The following is a 20,056-nucleotide window of genomic DNA, read 5'->3' on the forward strand; positions in this document are numbered from 1 at the left end:
GTTATATTTTTGCAATGTTTGCAATTAAGACACTGAAGGTACCCTTCTTTTTGGTCTTAAATACCAGTTGTTTGTCTTTATTTGCTCTTTCAGCCCTGACTAATCTATCTCTCAAGTTGCAACCTCTTTTGAAGGCTATCATAGGTGCTTTCGGAAAAAGTTTCAACAACGAAGAGTCGTTATGCAGTACGGTGCCATTTTTTTCTGATAACTCTGCTTATTTGAAAGCTTTGTTGTGATAACTTGGAGATGTAGAGAAGGGAGATGTAGAGAAGGGGCGTGGATTTATCTTTCACCTTAGTTGTAAGTAGGTCATCCCTACTCAGGTTGGTAGATCTCTCAACTGCTTCTTCCAAAGTAACCTTAAGCTAACCCCTCGATTCAAAACTATCTATTAGTTTAGAGCATTCCAAGTCTAAACCGGCAGGATCATAGATAATCCTTTTGAGGCGGAGCATCTGGCTGCATGACAGACTTTTTAACATTGACTTTGGATGAAAGCTTGTATAATGTAACAAGTTATTTACATCGGTAGGTTGGTGGAAGACCATAGCTGCTCCAGAGACAAAATGTAGTAATTGTGCAAATGCTTACACCAAGTATCTTTGTTTTATAGCCGTTTCGTTCTCACCAAAGGTCTTTAATTTCCAATTAAAGCGAGTAATATTTTTTTGTCTAGGCTGAAGCAGTTTTACCTAGCTCCAAAGAATCACTAAGAGTTATTCTAAATAACAGTTTATTTTAATTTCTGTTAGTTCAGAGTTTTTTTGTAATTGTTTTTTTTGTTTTTTTTAGACGTTATGTTGGGGAGAATTCTCCAGAATTGCTAATTTCCCTTACCTACTGAGTCACTCAGCAGCTTTGCTGGGTTTCTAGGATTTATTTTTTTCACCTGGTGAGCCTTTTTCCCCACTCTTACATGTGTTTTGCTGTGTGTGTTTTTACAATTTGTGTGATCTTAGGCTGAGGAGCCTCACCAACTCCTAAGGCATCATCTTTTTACTGTTACACAGCAGCTTCAGTGCAGTAACACAGGGTTGTCTTTTACACTTCCCACCTCTGACTAAATTTTCTCGGGATGACTACTGTCCCCCCAGAAAAGATAGTTGCCATTAACTTTAGTCTCTTTAACCACAGACCCAGTACACCCCATCTTACATGGAGTATTGGAAAGGGTTAATATTCTTTTTTGTTTCTCTTAGAGCATTGTTTTGCTCCCTTTTCATCAAGACTTGGCTGGTGGCAGTGGTAACGACCCTATTTTTCATACCGCGGTTATCTTAAATGACCATGGTATTGGTTTAGGCTATTTTGTTAGCCTCAAACATAAATCCGCTTGACCAAATATATTTTATTTTGGTTCCGGCTGGGTTCATTCGCCATTTCTTTTTGAAAATTCTTTCCCGTGTTTTACTCTGCGTGCCAAACCAGGTTTGGTTCCTTTGTTCGCCGTCTTTTCGCAGGCTTCTGCACAGAAGCCCTCCTTAAGGCGCATGAAAGTTTGGGTAGGCATGATGTGAGGGAGGGGTCTTGGGACCCCTGCCATGGGTTCCTTTGGTAACCCAATGTCGCACTCCTGTTTGGCTGGGTGACTGTCCTTGCCAGGACAGCCACCCTGCTGTGTGATTGACAGCAAGGCTGTGTGAATGGGGGGAAAACTGCATGAAAAGCAGGTCTCTGGGACTGGAAAGGCAGAGTCGCCACTGGCACGAAAGAACAGAGGAGCTGACAGAAGAGGACCCCTCCCACCATTTGAACCGCTGGTGAAGCCCTGCTGCAGGCCCGAATCTTCAGAATCCGACAACAGAGGATCCTCCAGGAATCTTCTTCCCTTGGGCTGGTGGGACCAACCAGTTCACCCAAACTTCAAGCTAGGACTCCTCCTCAGGGCGAAGTCGCTGTACAGAGCTACAGTGGGCCGGATAACCAGGAAGGTCGGACCCTGCTTAGGTTTTAAGGAGCGCACCTTTTATTCGTCGTTTTGCTCTGCTGCTGGTTTCTTCCCTGGGTAGTGCAGGACCCTCGGTCTTCCTACTTCTTGTCCGACAGCCGCTTCAGGAACCGTGAGCCTGCAGGAACAACCAGGAACGTCCACCTCAGCTACAGCTCCCTCTCCGTTTTAAGGTACTGTGCAAATCCGGCTGAAAGTGTGTGAAATCTTTCTCCAATCCGAGGGCTTGTCCTTCTCTTATCTTAACACTAACTTTTCTGCCGACCAATTTCATCCGGCACTCATGACACAAACTTTACTGCGAACTACCCTAAACTGTGTGATCTTGAGCAAAAGACTTTTGTCCTAGTGACTTTAGACCTAAGCCTTTTTTACCTGATTCTATCACTAGTTCCTCTTGCTCAATTGCCCTGAGTACATACCTGTTGGTGTGGTTCAATTTCTATTAACTTTCTCTTTCCCTCCATTTTTAAATTGTTGGAGTGCCATTTTGCTCCCACTTCATTTTGTGAGCTTAACTTGTCGAACTTATTGGAGTGTGATTTTTAAACTGCTTTGCTTTAGTGAAATGTTATACAACTGATGTGTAAATAAATGTATATTCTTTTACTCAGAAACCTCGACTCAGTGTTTGTTTGAATCGTAGTAATTGCTGTCCTTTGTGTAACTATTTGATACTTCTCACTTACTCTTGAGATAAGTCTGGCTGCTCAGCCATCGCTACCACTTTACTGTGTAGTACAGGCTTGTACCGAAGGTGAACTTGTACCGTCACTTGTAGTCTTAATTGTGTGTGGTGTTCCCAAAGGGTACTGCATATAATTCTGCCTAACACGGTACACCTTGCTTTTTTTTCCATTGAATTTGAAGCACTGATAATTGTAGCCATATATCTATATTGGAAGCTTCCAAAGGTTAAACAGAAAATCTGGTCCAGTGCCTAATAAACCACTCTAGCTCTTACTTTCAGCGCTTCAAACTTTATTCTAAAGCCTTAAAGAACCTGCATATTCAATGTAAGTTGACAGTATCTAATGACCTGCGCCAAGAACTGTTCAAGTAATTGGTATTAGAGGCAAAAGCTGCTCTTAGCTACTCGACACACTGCCAGCTGTTGTGAGAAAACCATTTTAGAAAGTGGGAACAAGAGCGCTAAGCGTTTGTTAGGCAAGATTTTATGCAGTAGGGGGGGGGGACACTGTTGATCACAAAGCCGATGCAGCTCTGAGCGTGAGCTCCTGAGACGGGCCGTGGAACGGGACCCGAAACTAGCTGGAAAATGTCTGGTTTTTCCCAATATTGATGGGGACGGTGTCTGAGGCAGCTGGCCACAACACTCCAAAAATCGTGGAAATCCAAGCCGGAATAACAGAGCTACGTCGCCTCGGTGACCCGCAACGAGATGTGCAGCTCCAGTGAACCCGCTCCACGCAATGACCGAGCTGTGAGGGTTCAGCCTGCGCATTCTCCATTCTCTGATCCCTCCCAACAACCCGCTGAGTGACATTGTCGGGGCTCCTGCCCCCCTAAATATACACCCGTCCAGCCAGGGGGACCCCCCCCCCACTCGGCCTCGACCAGGCTGCGTTGCTGTAAACTGGAGACCCGTGGTGACAGGAGAGGTACCATTTTAAAAGGGGGAGCCCCCCCCAACCCCGACCCCACTCCCTCCCCCCCCCAACCCCGACCCCACTCCCTCCCCCAAGTGTGACAAGGAAATCAGCTTCCACACTATACAAAACCACGCTAATAAACAGGGCTGGCCAAACCCCAAACGTCAAAGAAGAATGGGAGCGGGACGTAGACACGCCCATTGCTGAGGCACAGTGGACGAAACTTTGCGGCCTGACAAAAAAACATTGTGATTCAAGATACCGCCTGATGCACTTTAAAATACTAAACAGAGCAGACTTCACCCCAGCCTGATTTACGAACATGTACATCACGGTTACAGGGCAATGCCCGAGGTGTGGATGTGAGGAGGCGGGTATTCTCCATATGTTGTGGTCCTGTACGAAGCTAACCGAATACTGGGCGGATGTATGTAAAGAACTGGGCGAGATGGCTGAGATCCCTATAAGCTGGGACCCGGAGAAATGTGTATTAGGGGTGGTCTCCAAAATGAATCCAACTCTACACGGATTTATAAACCTGGGCCTTTTGGCCAAATGAGTAATACTGATGCGATGGAAAACACAGGGAACCACTGGTAATGAGTGGATGGTTAAGACATGTGGGATGTATACCAGTTTATTGCCAGCGACATGCTGCCACACAGATATATGGGGTATGTTCAGGCAGTATCTTATGGACAAAAGTGCAAATGAAGAGGCTCATGGTGATCTTGAAAATTAAGATGTTATGCTCCACCAATGTATTGTAATGCAAATAACTGTAACGTTAAGGATGTAATACAAGTAATGTACTGTTAATTTGTGCAAGTTAAGCTTTAAAAAAGATTGTATGCAGTACCCTGTGGGAGACCACCCACCTTGTCCTCTTTGCAATAGTTAACCCAACCTTTGGTATAAGCATGTATTACAAAAGTTGGTAGAGTGACTAATCAGGCAGGCTTTTGTCAAGAGGGGTCTATTTCAGCTGTAGGGTTGTGACAGAGATTCAGTGACAAGTATCCAAATAAACACTTGCACTCAAAGTCGGTTGAATAAGCCGCCTTTAGAAGCAAGCAAATCTATGTAATACCAAAATATACTTGCAAAATACGCACTGAGTTTAAATAAATCAGTAGATGCCCATTTGGGATGGCACACACACTTCCCCCACTCTGAGGTGACTTAAATAACTAGAACACTGATATAACATTGATACAACACTGGTACATTTAGAGCAATACTGAGTTTTGGTGTCCAAAGGAAAATTGTGAGGGAATAAAACAATGGTTAACAAATATTCTTAATCAGGTAAGTACTTTTGACCCTCACCCCTCCACCCCCCAATGCAAAGTAAATTAACATTTTCCCAGCTACACAAGTTATAGAATGTGTGAACTTTTTGTTGAGGGATAGTTAAAGCAAAAAGTCAGAGGATGGAGTCTTTCAGGGAGCCAGGACAGCCAATGTTACTTGAGCAAAGGTCTAGGTGAGCTGAAGCACTTCTTGAAGGTAAGTAAAAAGTCTTGCAGAAAATGAAATCACTGATGGGCCACAAGCTGGGAGGCTTGTGAGGGTCAAAGCTGCAAGCAACTCTGCAGAAGCAACTGAGAGCAAGGCTACACCACAAGAGGTAGGTATGCCTTAGTTTTACATTACCTTTGGTTTGAAGAAATTCGTTCCAGCTGGCTTCTGTTCATGTGTAAGTGTACAGATACTGTTGTTCCTCAGCCTCAATCGTGGGGACAAGCGGGAGGATGTCTGGGGTCTCCTGCACTACGAATTGAAGGGCAGCAGCAACAACGGTCAAACTTCAGATCAGTGGCACTTTGCGGTTTCAGCTTCTTGCAAATAGCACCACTTCGGTTCTCGGATACCTTATGGACTTTCCTTGCATCTGGTGTCCAGCACTCTGAGGTGGCTCGGGCCTATCAGTCCTGCGTCACGGGAGTCTGGAGGATGTTCCTGGAGCTCAGGTCAGACTAAAATGTGACACTCTATTCTGGTGTTCCCCTCCATGGCAATCTGTTCCTACAGCAGCATTGGAAGTACAGCCAGCTCTGAGAGGATGTCCAAATGAGTTCGCTTTGGGGTTGATTGGGAGAAGTAGTCGAGGCGAAGTCGGAGGTTCAGCACTGCAGCAGGTCTTCACTGCGTAGACCAACGGTCCAGGAGTTGCCGCAGGCGTCTCTTCCTAGTTCTTCTTTGGATTCCTTCGTTCAGTGGTCGACTCTGCCTTCCAAGCAAAAAGCCTCACCTTTTTATGCAGGTTTCTCCCATTCATTCACAGCCTAGCTGTCAATCACATAGCAGGGTGGCTGTCCTCCGAGCCAGCCAGCCAATGCCCTTTGGATTGCATTCCTGTAACCAAGGGAGTTTCGGGCACCTCTCTCGCTTTCTGCCCTGCCAGACATGCTGGAGCCAGAAGCTGGCTTCACCAGTGAATCCTGCCAAAGACAAAAAGAAGGGGACCAATTTGGCACGCAAAGAAAACCACTAGCCATTAATTGTAGAAAGGTTAACATAAAACGTGTTACATGAGAAACTAGACAAAGGGGATACTAAGTAACTTTAGTCTCTGGTGGTATAGTGGACTTATCTTGTGCAGGAATGCCAAAGTCTTTAGGCGGGCCCTGCTATGTTCTTTTAGTGAACTCTGGAGTGCAGCTTCTCCCTGTTCCTCTCTCTGCGTTGAGCCAGTGAAGTCGGCGATGCACATTTGCCGGGTCACTGTTTCTATCTCTGGGTCTTTTTCTGAGCGGCTGCCACAATTCAAGTTTCCGCTATTGACCTGGGCGCTGGATCACTTTTTCCCCTCTTGGGAGTATCTTGTCTTCAGGGCTGGATGATGTCTTCAGATGGAATGTAGTAACAACGCCAGGTATCTGACATTGGATGCAAGGCTCGAGATAAACGTGGTCTGCACAAAAACATGCTGGTACAGGGTTGGCAGGGATCTGGGACCAGTTTAACCGTAACTGCCCTCGTTTAGGGCCGGTTCTGGATTTCTCCCTACCTAGCCAACCTTCTGCTGACACTGGTTCTTACTCCCTTTGACAAGGGCTGTTAGACTTGCCTTGCATGATGACATTCCATGGTTCCGAACCGGCATACCATTCCGTTTTCAGTAGAATGCCCCATCCCGAGTATGCAGCCCATGGAACGGAAGAAGTATTTATAGGCAAGTAAAGTCTTTATAGACTATTGGGTTCACATTACGTACAGGTCATCTCTTTATGCCTTGGATAGATCCTTTCATAATGCTTCCCTCGAGAAACATTTAAGACGCACCTACTGGAGTCTTCCCGCAGTCGCCTTGCTTTTACCACATCTCCCATGGACCCCTTCACAGCGTTATCTAGTGGGACTGCTCTTACACCCTCTACCACTCTTCTTTCAGGCATGTATTTCGAGATGCCTTTGTCGACATGGGCCCTTATGAAGTCACTCTTCCTCACCACATGTCTGTCATGTTACTCGTTGGCCTAAACTTTCTGTTAATCCTCGTCCACACTTTAGCCTATGCCTTGAGTGACTGACCAGTAGCTCCCGCCAAATGATCACCTGCCACCACCAGCTTTACACATCACAAAACTGTCCATCCTTTTTACTAGAAAGTTTGTCGAAGGATGGTATAGAGCCAAGCACCTATGCACCACACTGTTCTGTGAAGAAATTCTGCTTTTCTGTGACTATAAATTGGGTACAGTTGTCTGGTTTGATATGAGTATTCCTTACTTTCCAAAAATCCACTTTAAGAATTTGGTCATCTCCAGTTGTGACCCTTGTTAACCAGTCCATTGCACTGATTTATTAGGGAAAGAGGGCATATACCTTGTACATTTTTGAAAGCTACTCTAGCAATATTTAGAATGGATTTTATTTTCACATTTTGTATATTCGTGGACATTCCATTCTTTAAAATGTATATACTGCGCATTCAACCTCAAACTTCGGACAGCACTTGAATACACCACCTCAAGCCTTGCACTACTTGAATTAACTTACTACCCCAGCACTGCAACATGCGCAACCTCCTCCCCACACTATCCATGCTTGCAGACCATATACTTTGATCCAGCTTTGTACTGCATACACACTCCATCAAAGCACTGGATCAATCCGGAGAGAGAACCCCATCACTGCCCTGCATAACCTGATATCGCTATGGCCACTACACTGAAACCCAAAACAGACAGACATACAGCATCACTGTAATCCGACCTTACAACGTTGCATAGCAGAACACCAGAAACATTTTCAAAAAGATTTTATTCTAGATGGATGTATAATGGGATAAGCGCCTCTAGGTCCTGAGGGTTTCTCTAAGAAGGAAAAGGGTGCTTTTCTCTCTAAAAACCCTAAGCCAAATGTGTGGAAAAGAACAAACTAGATCAGTCAGGATTTTACTGTAGTAGGGATACAGTCTTCCTGCTGGTTCTCTTTTCTAAACAGTCAGAGATAAAGTGCCCCGCTCACTCTTGGTAACTGGGGATATCGTCCCCAGCTCCCTTCCAGAGTGATGGCTCCCAGGGATAGAATGCTGTCCTCGCTCCCATGGCTATAATGCCTAGCTCTCTTCTGGGATATAGTAGCCTATTCACTCCCACAGAGACAGTGCCTAGCTCCCTAGGTTTGATGGTCTCTAGGATATGCCTAATTTATTAGTGATATTGCACCATGCTCTCTGCATTAGCCAGTGTGATTGGGCAAGAAGAGGTCTTGCAGCTCTGTCCGGAGGCCTCTTGTCTTTGAGACCATGTCAAGTTACTCGGGCTTCTCTGTGCCAAGAACCCCAATTTACCTCTTAAGTTGCCCACTCCTCTCTGGTAATCCCAACCTTTTGTAGCAGTTGGCTGAATGTTGGCAGCCGATTTAAAGTTGACGAAACAAGTTTTTTTGGTATGCGAATTTTGGGTTTTTGGGGTTTTATTTGGTCTGCTTTGAGGAGTTCAAACCTTGTTAGTTTATTTTTGTTGGTGTATCTACTCCTCCAAAAATTAAATGGAGGAAATGTCAATATGGTTACTATATTCATTGGAATCATGGTGTCAAAACTAGTACGGGGTGGGAAATGGTACAGCTTGTTTGGACATTGAGTGTATAGTTGAGAGAACTTTTCTGGTTTGCATTTGTTCCTAGCCAATGTAGGTTGAACCGAAGTGCAAGAGAGATGTGTCAATATATTTCAATCTACATGAAATTAACCATGCTTTCTTATTGTAGGGAACAAGTGTTCTTTCACCAATGCTCCATATAGGATCAGTGATTGTATTGGCTGCAATGATTTACAAGAAATCAGCAGTTCAGCTCTTTGAAAAACATCCTTGCCTCTATATACTTGCGTTTGGATTTGTGTCTGCCAAAGTAACAAACAAGTTGGTGGTAAGTGTCAAATTACAATTTTTTTCAAACCATTTCATGGTAACTTGGTCATTTCTGTATTAGTTGTCTGTGATCCAGCAGTCTCGAACAAGAAAGGTACGGCAGATGATACCATTGGCAAGAGGCACGTGTTAACAATTCTAGTGCATTACGTGTGTTTACAGTGATTTTGAGGGTTTTTTAAACTTTTTGTAGCTTTTTTTTTTTACGGTAAACGTGCAAGACCGTAACACCCATCCAATGAGCCGTTTTATCATGGCATTTCCATACAGATAGCAGAAGTCCTAGAATATTACATGTTCTCCAAAGTTAGGGGGGAGGTCCATCGCTCTCCTTGATTTACCATACAACCATGAATCCCTGGACAGTACCTAATTCTGAGATACTACTCCCTAAGTAGCATTACTGTGAGTTCACATTATTTGAATGCTTGGTGGGGTCCTGCTAAACCTTTGCAATATTGAAACCTTTTTAGATTGTGACTCACCATCTTTTCTTGGAAATAATTCAATTGTGCAACATCTTACAACATTAGAGTTCTGACACACAAATTCAATATCCTATTTATTTTGTTACATGCCGGACATCTCCCACTTCTGAGACGTGAAATAGCAGTTGTTAGCCCATTTATTTACCTCTAAAGAATCAGTTCCTAACTTGGACATACCAGGATTCGAACTTGAAACTTGCAGGCTGCCCCGGTGTCTTAGTGTTGAAGGTGGGAGGTATGCCCCTGGAACTATTGGTAATTTAAAGATCCTAACCAGATTTGATTCCTGTGCATAGTTTTAATTGCAAGACGAAAATGTCTGGTTTTAGCACTCTGGAACAAGCCTGCAATTCTGGGCTCTATGCCTGTTTATCACTCCCCACCGATACAATTATGAAGTCTGAATAACCCAAGAAATGCCATTAATGCAATTTTAATTTTCTTGCTTGTGGATGTCTTTTCAGCCATACTCGAATACTACAGCATGACAAAGTCGATTTTCCAGTACCATGCTCTAGTGTCTTGAGTACCAGTTTTAAAATTAAATGCTGGGACGGTGATGATTCTAAGTTAGATTTTGCATGTCCTCCAGCACCTTTCAGAATGTGGTGGAAATTGTGGGCATTGTTAGTGATGGTGTGGCATGTGTTACTATGACCTCGAAGAACTAGCACGAGGAACTGATTACTCAATCTAGAAAGTATAATGCTCTGCAGTTTTCTTTTGCTTGTTCCAGCATCAGTATATGCTTGCAGAAGAAAGCGTTAGGTGGTATACACACAAAATAACATTATAAAGTAGCAAGTAAATGCCAATGGCTTTGCTTGTTGCTATACAAATTCAATATTCAGCTTCTTGGCAACTGTTCACCTCTTTCTAGCATTGTCTTGGCCACAATAACATGTTTTCCATGTGTACCAAGACCAAAAGTGGCAACATACTAACTTGACTATTTTAAATCCTGAATATAACTTGACAACGTCCACCGAAATTATGAGGACAAAGGGAGTAGGGTAAAGTGACACCAGCAGAAAGCTTCAAAGCATTGTGTAGGAGGCATCAAGAAATAAAACTGGGAGGGGAAAGTGAGGGCGGGAGGACAGCCAACAGTAACACAATTGAAGGCATTTCAACACAAATGGTGGTTTATTTCTAACAGAAACCCCCCACAAAACACATCTAGCTCAGTATTCACGTTCAACACATAAAATAAGTCCTGAAAAAATGTTTGTTTACCCATTTACATGTTATTTTGATCTCGATAGCACTGTGACTTGTGGTCAGATTGGCTAGAGAGATTGTCAGATGGCACAACTGTGGTTGATGGTTTATTCAACCAGCCATGCTCTTGCAATTAAACCAAAATGGTTTGAATGTACGCACAGACTTTGTTAGGACTGGGCCAGATTTGAGGGCAAGAAATTCTCGGAGAGAATGACCTTATTTAATACTGTTGTGTCAGGTTTTGGTGGGCAGATTTGCTTGGTTTCTTTAAGCTCAGGTACAAATCTAAGCCCTTTGGACGCAATCTGCTCTATGCTTTGTAAATGTTCCCAGTCGTCCTGTCCCACATTCATGGTTGCCATAGTTGAATTAGATATCTCGTCTTTCCCTTACTACTGCGGTCGTCCCATCTAGGCTGGAGTTAAGCAGTGCTACTTAACACTGCCTGCTTGAATACAACCTCCGTTGCTCCAGTGTGTTCAGAAAGATGTTGGGCACCTCCCTAGTAACACATCTCTTCCTATAGAACCCTCTTTGCCTTGACTGGTTGTCAGTGAAAGCATATACATTTGCATACTTGGAGCCTTGTTCAAATGTGTTTTTTATGGTTCCGCCTCAAGTTTCTAGTGAACTTGGATCATTATTTATTGTCCCTTCAAGACCATTCGGTCCACTGATAAATTGCTGTTAACAATGCCCCCTGCATCGTTGCTTAATTTGTACTCCTTTTGCAAAAAGCATTGTGTATGAGAAGCTTTTATTTTTTTATAACCACTTCAATATCTGAGGTTTTACACTCAACAGCACTTTATTGAAGTGCATTTAAAAAAAAAAAAGGTTCTCATACAATGTTTTTCCCCTCCTTTTGGAAAGCCTCCCCCCTGTGTCTTGAGCAGGACTTAAGTTCTGAAAGCACCTCAAGACTTTCCTCTTTTCTCCAGTATGGGGTCTGGCATGGATTAGCATGCTCATGAATATTCCCCATCACCATGCCGGGAATCCTAGGTAAAAGAAAACAGTTTCACTTACACTTACAAACTGTATTTCTCCTCTGAACCGACGACTGCACTCTGGGTCATACTACCTCAGCCAATGACTGCTCTCTCCCTAAGGCTCTCCTCTAGCAGCCATCTTCAGATTTTTACCGCATGTTAAGTGTTGGGAATCCTCGCGTTTTGCTCTGATCTTTTCTACGTTTTCATGCTTTTTCAAGAAAGTCCTATTTTTGTCAAACCAAGCCTGTGTGCTCTTTCTCTCCATAGGCTGACAAGTGCAGATCCATTTGTCAGTGAATTTCAGTGCCACTGGGACAAGGATTGTTGAGTTTTGTCGAAGTTTCCAGAAGGCCTTCGGGTCTACTCTGCATTCGGGACCATGTCGCAAGAGGAGGAAAGCTCATTTTCAAGCTCTGGTACATGTTCTTGGATGACAAACCCCTTCAGTGCCTCTGTCTCCATCTGGACCACAGATAAGGTGATTGCTAGTTCTGCCTCTGGTTCACCAAGAGAACCATGAAGGATAATCACAGTAGATTGGTGGCGTAGCTCAGCGCCAAGGCCTCTACCCCATGCCCCAACCAATGGCATGCCTCATCCAGGACAGGCCGGTCTGAGGAGTGGGATCCTAAGTCCTTTGAGGTTGCCCCATCTGTGGGGCCCAAGAACAGGCCAAGCACTGCGTGTCTGTTTGCATCGGGGTCGCTGCGCAAGAGGGTCCGGCGATGGGCAGGGGGCAATCTACCTCACCATCCGACCTCCATCTCAAGCCATTGATCCAGCTCCGCCTCCAAGAGGAAATCGGTCAACCCAACTAAGCTGCAGGAGAAGCCAGAGAAGCCTAAGGTGCACGAGAAGGCTGCCGACCTACCAAAGAAGGCCCAAGCGGCGCAACACAAATCGGCGACAATCGAGATGGTGGCGGCTGCTCTTTCGAAGGCCAAAGGAGCGGACCCTGTGAAGGTAGCCCAGAGTCTCCTTACCCCTGAGGCGGGAAGCCTGGGGCGGTTGAGATGATGCCAAGTAAAAGGATGCTGTCACTCTGGCCCCTCTGGTTGCAAAAAGGGGCGAGGGTGATGAGGCCTCATGGAAGGCCATACTCTGAGGCACAGATGTTTCTTCTTCAGACAAGGAAAACCAGGCATCAATTTGCACAGTCCATCAGGATGTGGAGGACGATGGCAGAAATGTCGATGACACAGGGCCTATAAAGGCCTACCGCTCCAACCCCGCTGAGATGTATTGCTGGACATCCTTTCGACCCTGCACACATTGGTGTCGGTAATTCAGAAGAGGATGCCTCTGACAGGGCTCGACTCCCGGTAGCCCAGGACGAGCCTTTGGTGAAGAGGGGAAGCGCCACCCAACACTGCTGCATCAACCTCCATACCCGTGCCATGTACCTTCCCCCCCCCCCCCCCCGTGGGGGATCCAGACACAGGGCGGACACGACGATGACATCGTCACAGCAGGCGGATCACCTCAGCTGAGGTGTGGTCGTTTCATGCCATGGTCGCCAGAGCGTTGAAGATCTTTCAGCTAATGCCTGAGGAGCCCAAAAAGGAAGGTTTCCTTTACCAGAGGCGTGAAGCCAAAAGGAAAACCATCATGGTGGTACCTCTCCTGTATGGAGGGAGGGAGGCCTGGCCTTGTTGAAGAATCCAGCCAAGAGTGATAGGCTAGAGAAAAAGTACAGGGTGCCTACCGTCGCACCCAAGTGCCTACGGTCGCATCCCTCACTGGACTGTTGGTGGCTGCGAGGAAGAGGTCATCTAATTCATCGTCCTCGGTCCCTCCGGACAGCGAGGGGAAGAAGTTGGACGCCATGGGGAGAAGGGTCATCTACTCTGTGGTATTGACCATCGGAGCAGCCAACACCCTGGCAATCCTGGCCTGGTACAATGGGGAGCTGTGGTATAAACTGGCCCTGATTCTGGAGTTTCTACCAGATGACAAGTGGGTGGAGGCAATCTTCTTCCTCCTCCAGGACGGGGACGTGGAGTCTGACCATGCCATCACAGTGGCACAGTCTTCCGACAGATGGGTCATGGTGTCTGCCTCTGTCGTCGAGGCTGAAGGCCACACCTTTCTGCCAGGAGGTCCAAAACAAAGGTATTGGACATGCCCTTTTGGGACAACCTCTTTGGGAAGAAAGTTGACGCGTCTTTAGAAGCCATCAAGACTGATAGAGACTGCTCGGCCCCTGGGCTCTCCAACACCGCTCTTCCTTCTGCGCCTCCACCGGAAAGTCCAGCAGGTCCACGAAGGGTTTCGGTGGAGGCTCGTCGTACAGTCGGACCTCCCGTTCCACGGCCCAGGAGGCCTACAGGGGCCGTTCCATGACTTTTGATGCAAGTGGCCAGCTCAGTTGTCGCCCCCATGGCCGAATGCAGTCGCCAAAACAAGACAGAACCGGCCAAGACGTCTGGCCCTCACCCATGCACAACAGTGGGAGTCTGGCTGACTGGATTCATCAGCGAGTGGAAGATGATCTCCACTTACAAATGGGTGCTGGACGCTCTCGCCCACGTACAGACCCTGGAGTTTAAACAAAAGTGTCCACAGATCCCTCCAGTGACCCGGCAGGAGCATCACAGCCTCAGTTCTTACAGGAAGTACGGGCATGCTTGGAAAAGGGGCAATAGAGTTGGTTCCAAGATGACTCTGGGGCGCCGAAGTCTACTCCAGATAAATCATTCTCAAAAAAGACCGGGGTCTGGTGGCCCATTCTAGACCTGCAGCGTCTCCACTACCTCAAGTCCCAAAAATTCCGGATGGTCACATTGCAGCACGTGCTCGGCCGACTGGAGGAAGGAGACTTCTTGACATCTCTGGAAGACTCATACTTCCATGTCTCCATCCGCAGGAAGCATCGGAAGTTCCTGCGCTTTTTGGTACAAGGAAGACTCTACCAATGCAAGGCCCTTCCTTTCGTCCTGAAGTTGGCACCCAGGGTGTTTACGAAGTGCCTGGCACTGGTGGCGGCCCATCTACATCAACAGGGAATACACGTGCACCCGTACCTCGACAACTGGCCCATCCGGGCCGAGTCAAGGGAAGTAGCCGTCGAACACACAGAAAAGACTGTCCATCTGACTAAGCTGGGGATCTCTGTGAATTATCCAAAGTCCTGCTTGATTCCATCGCTGAACCAGGCTAGACGGTGTCCTGCCTGGCGTTCCCCTTGGGAGGGGTAGCGGCCTGTTAGGCAGAAACCTGTGCAGTTCCCTTAGGGACCACTGCAAAAGATTTAAGACTACAGGTGTTAGCAGTAAACCCACTTAGTAGCAGTCTGTACCACCCAGATTTACCTGGTAGCTGTGGCTGAGCAGTCAGACTTCCCTCAAGAAGAGTTAGGCATTATGTAAAGTATACTCAATAGGCACTCAGATACAATAATACAAGCAAACACTGACCAGAGCTTTGGTATCAAAGTATATAATTATTTAAAAACACACATTTGAAAAACTCCAGCACTCCTATTATAAAATATTCTAAACACAGTTACTATTATGATATATACACCCCTTTTTCCTTATTAGAAAATCACAGTAAGACACCACTTATTTTCATACAGAGGTAAGCGCTTAACTAGATTGCACTCTACTAAGGTTGTGAAAAAGGGAGGGAAAAAGACAGAATATGAAGAGGTACACCACTCTATGATTCCAGAACACTGTTAGCAAGGCAGAGAGCAAAAAGTCACTGGTGAGCCAAAGTCCAAAGGCTGGGCCCACTCTTAGAGAGAGCAGAGCACAAATGCACCCAAGATCACAGTTACACTAGGCTTAGAAAGTCTTGCAGAGGGTTCAGAAAAGAGTTTAGAGAGGCTTAGAAAAGTTTAGCCAAGGTGTCCCAGGCTAACCCAGGTTCGAAAGCCGGGGGCTAAATCTACCCCGTACAGTCGGTTGCAAGGGAAACCAGCAGGACACAGTACCTTAAGTGGGAAGGATCCTCCAGCGGTGGCAGTTGGTCCTGGTAGTGGTTGCAAGTTGCGTCGTCGTCCAGGGGAAGAGAAGATCTCGACGTGGAGGAAAGATGAAGGTCGTTGCACTACCAAGGCAGAAACCAGCCGCAGAGTTTTCCTGTAAAAGGTGGTACCTTTGTCTCGCGGTGGTAGTAAAACGTGGTATCCCGGTTGCCGGGGTGCTTAGCACGGGCAAGGCGGCCACGAGATACGTCGGGAAAGCGAAAAGACGGTTAAACTGGTTATCCCCACCAGTCAAAGGAAGAAGACTCTCCGGCGGGAGATCGCCTCTGTCGTTGGAAAAAAGTGGTGAGATGGTCCAGCAGGGCTCCACCGGTCATGGTGTCGTGGCAGGTCGGCTCAGCTTCTCCCTGGTCGGATTCTTGGGTCCTGTGGCGACTTCTGAAGTTCCAGTCCCCAAAGCCCTGCTTTTATGCAGCAAACCCCCATTCACTCAGCCTAGCTGTCACTCAAACATGCTAAGTGGTGAGCCGGTTGGCTCACCACTTGGGCCAATCAGGACGGAGTGCGACTTGAGTTGCCTAGCCAACTCAGTCCAGGGTGCCTAAATTCCCCTCCACCCCGCCGAAGCACCCCAGACATAGTGGCACCACTTTGGAGGGCTTCTGTGGAGAAGCCCGCCAAAAAGTGGAACAAAGGGCTCGACTTGGGTTGGAGTCACAGAAGAGAACACAAACTCCATTTTAGGATCAAGTTTTGACAAAAAAACAACCGGAGAATTAATATTAATTAAATAAACCGGCGGTATGTTGGAGGCTACCATAAATAATTAAAGATAGTAGCCTAAAACAATGGGAAATCCCATAGGAAAATATTTGCGGTTGAATATAAAGTAGTATCCACTGCCACCAGCCAAAACTCGAGCAGGGGGGACGGAGACGTGCCCCCTCGACTAACAGACCCTGGGGCAATCGAATTGCCCCAGCCATTACTTCCACAATATGATGGTTTGTACTGGTTCTGTTCAGAATTTAAGACTAGTAAAGTCAATGGTGACTTTACATGCCCTGGGAGACAGTAGTCAGTCCCAGGGTATGGAGTCTATACTGGGGGGTCACTATGACACCTCTGTGTTACTGCACGGAGGGTGCTGTGTAACACACATCACCAAAACACATGAAACCCTATGGAGTAAAAGACCCCATAGCCCATTAAACACCTCCAGATTCAAAGAAACACACTCAAATCATGTCCAAGAGTGAGGGTAAAAGAGTCTCACTCTTGGCAGGAGAAAAAAATAAACCCCAAAAAATCCAGCAAAGCTGCTGGGGGACTCACTAGGTTAGGAAATTCAGCCTAAACAGAGAATTCTCCCTAACACTCGCCCCCCCCCCCCCCGACTAAGGGACACAGGATTTACTCCACTCCTGGATGAACCTCATACCTCTAGTCGATGACATACATCCTAGAGAGTCCATCAGCATTTTGATGGTGACACCCTGACCTGTGCTCAATGGTGAAATCAAACCCTTGCAGGCAGATTGACCATCTCAATAGTTTTGGATTTTCACCCTTCATTTGCATTAACCATCTCAAGGGTTGGTGGTCAGTCTGAATGACAAAAGTAGAACCATACAAGTATGGCCTAAACTTCTCCAGTGCCCACACAATAGCAAAGCATTCTCTTTCTATTGTTGCCCACCTTGTCTCAGGATCCTTCAGCTTACGGCTGATGAAGAAAATGGGGTGCTCCCTACCCTTCTCATCCAGTTGGCTGAGGACTGCACCTATACCTACATTGGAAGCATCAGTTTGTACTAAGTTTGGTGGTAGTCAGGAGCTCTCAATACTGGAGCTTGGCAAAGAGCTTTCTTCAGTTTTTCAAAAGCCTGATTGCACTCCTCATTCCATTTGACCTTCTTAGGGAATTTTGGAGAGGAGATTACATTCAGTGGAGAAGCTATGGTCCCATAGTTCTCAATGAAATTCCTGTAGTACCCAGTGAGGCCTAGGAAGGCTCTCACTTGGGTTTGAGTAGTAGGTGTTGTCCAATTTTGCACAGCTTCAATCTTGCTGAGCAAAGGCCTTATTTCTCCACCTCCTACCTCATGTCCAAGGTAGACCACCTTACTTTGACCTATCTGGCATTTACTTGCCTTGATAGTCAAATTGGCCTGTCCAAGAGCCTGCAAAACATTCCCTAGGTGGTTCACATGCTCCTCCCAGGAGTGGCCAGGAAGACTGCAATGTCATCCAAGTATGCCATGCAGAAGTCCTCCATCCCAGCTAGAACTTGGTTTACCATCCTTTGGAATGTAGCAGGTGCATTTTTTAATCCAAAAGGCATGACCTTAAACTGGTACAAGCCAACTGGGGTGGAAAATGCAGTTTTCTCCTTGGCATGGTCTGTCAAGGCTATTTGCCAATAGCCTGACGTAAGGTCAAATGTACTGAGGTACTTGGCTGCACCAAGTTTATCCACCAACTCATCTGTCCTTGGTAAAGGGTGGGCATCAGTCTTGGTATCTGCATTAAGAGCTCTATACTCCACACAGAATCTCAAGTCTTTGGACCCTGCCTTTGGTACTAACACAACTGGGCCAGACCATGGACTAGTAGAGGGTTCTATTACCCCGAGATCAAGCATCTTCTTGACCTCCCCCTTGATATGGGTTCTCAAATTTTCTGACATTCGGTATCCTCTGCTTTTGACTGGCAGACAGTCACCAGTGAGTATCTCGTGCTGTCCCCAAGGGGTCAAGCCTGGTGAGAGTGAGAACAGGGAGGCAAACTGATTTAACATAGATTTGCACTCCTCTTGTTGCTCAGGTGTCAGATCTGAAGAGAGATTGACTCCTTCAATTTTTTCATCCAAAGGTACACCTCTGAGGAGATCAGGGAGAGACTCACTCTCTTCTTCCTCTGCTGCTGAAGCTAGAAGCAAGGCTCCTACTTCAGGTCTGGAGATGTACGCCTTCAGTCGGTTGGTGTGGAAGACTCTAGGAGCTTCCCTGGGTCTGCCCAGATCCACCAGATAGTTGACCTCTCCAAGTTTTCCCACAACTTTGAAGGGTACCATCCATTTGTCCTGCAAGGCCCTCTGCCTTGTGGGGAGCATAACGAGAACTAGCTGGTCTTGAGTGAACTCAACCATGTTAGCCTTTTGATCATGCCAATGCTTGACCAAAGCTTGTCCAGCTTTCAGGTTATCACTAGCTTCTGCCATCATGTGTGACATTCTCCTTCGGAGACCTATCACATAGTCAGTCACTCTGACTGGCTTGAGGGGGGGGGGGGGGGTGCCTTCCAACCCCTCCTTAATCAGGGCCAATGGACCTCTGACCGGATGGCCATAGAGAAGTTCAAAGGGAGAATAACCTACTCCCTCCTGAGGGACTTCTCTATAAGCAAAGAGAAGGCATGGCAGTAGAAGGTCCCACTTTCTTTTCAGGGGTTCCTCTAAAGCACCTATCTTGCTCTTCATGGTTCTGTTAAATCTTTCTACCAGCCCATTGCCATTGGTTTGGGGGTGGTAGGCGGTTGAGAACTTGTAAGTAACTCCACAGGTTTTCCACATGGCTTTCATGTAGTGGGACATAAAATTTGACCCCCTGTCAGAGATTACTTCCTTAGGAAACCCAACCCTGGTAAAAATACCAAGGAGGGCCTTAGCCACAGCCGGAGCTGTAACAGTTCTCATAGGTATTTCCTCAGGATATCTAGTAGCATGGTCTACTACAACAAGGATAAACCTGTTGCCTGAGGAGGTAGGGGGATCAAGGGGACCAACAATGTCAATCCCTACCCTCTCAAATGGGACTCCCACAACTGGGAGAGGCACTAATGGTGCCACATTCTTGGCGCCAACCTTACCAGAAGTTTGGCAGGTATGGCAGCTCTTGCAGAACTTATCTACTTCGGCCCCCATTTTTGGCCAGTAGAAGTAGAGAGAGCCTTTCCTTCGTCTTCTTGAAACTTAAGTGACCAGCCAAAGGAATCTCGTGGGCTAAGTGCAAGAACTGTTCTGTTTTCTTGAGGTACTACAAGGCATTTGTAGTCTCCAGGTTCAGACTCAGTTGGTTCACTGTAGAAGAGGCCATCTTCCCAGTGCAACCTATACTTCCCAGGCTCTTGCCCATCAGCCTGAGCAGCTGCCTGTTGGCGGAGAACCTCCAGAGTTGGACATTCTCTTTGTCCCTTACGGAAAGCTGCCCTGCTGGGCCCACCTTCTGCCAGTAAAGACTGCAGCTCAGGATGGTCCTCAGGGTCTAGATCTCCAATAAGTTCTTGGCCTCCCACTAGCTCTTCTTCAGAGTCTAGTTCAACCACACAGGGTTGTACCTCCCTCTCAGCCTCAGCTGGAGGAGGGGTTACAGGTGTAACTGTTGGAAGCACTGAAGTGCTTGCTGCTGACTTTTTCCTAGGAGTCTTGGGTTGCCCCTTTGCTCCTGATCTGGTAGTTACTGCAGTGAG

General features: G+C 46.5%; 1 protein-coding gene across 4 annotated transcripts in view; it reads left to right on the forward strand.

Annotated features, from left to right (window-relative positions):
• Positions 1 to 20,056, forward strand: part of CEPT1 (choline/ethanolamine phosphotransferase 1) — a 244,332-nt gene that overhangs the window by 208,740 nt on the left and 15,536 nt on the right. For all 4 annotated transcript variants that reach the window (XM_069633666.1, XM_069633668.1, XM_069633667.1 and 1 more), the window contains exon 7: positions 8,788 to 8,946. In XM_069633666.1, coding sequence (XP_069489767.1) covers positions 8,788 to 8,946 — 159 coding nt within the window. The remainder of the gene's footprint in view (positions 1 to 8,787; positions 8,947 to 20,056) is intronic.

The sequence above is a fragment of the Ambystoma mexicanum genome, chromosome 13 (assembly GCF_040938575.1).
Source record: "Ambystoma mexicanum isolate Mex_15411 chromosome 13, UKY_AmexF1_1, whole genome shotgun sequence".
NCBI classification, from domain to species: domain Eukaryota; kingdom Metazoa; phylum Chordata; class Amphibia; order Caudata; family Ambystomatidae; genus Ambystoma; species Ambystoma mexicanum.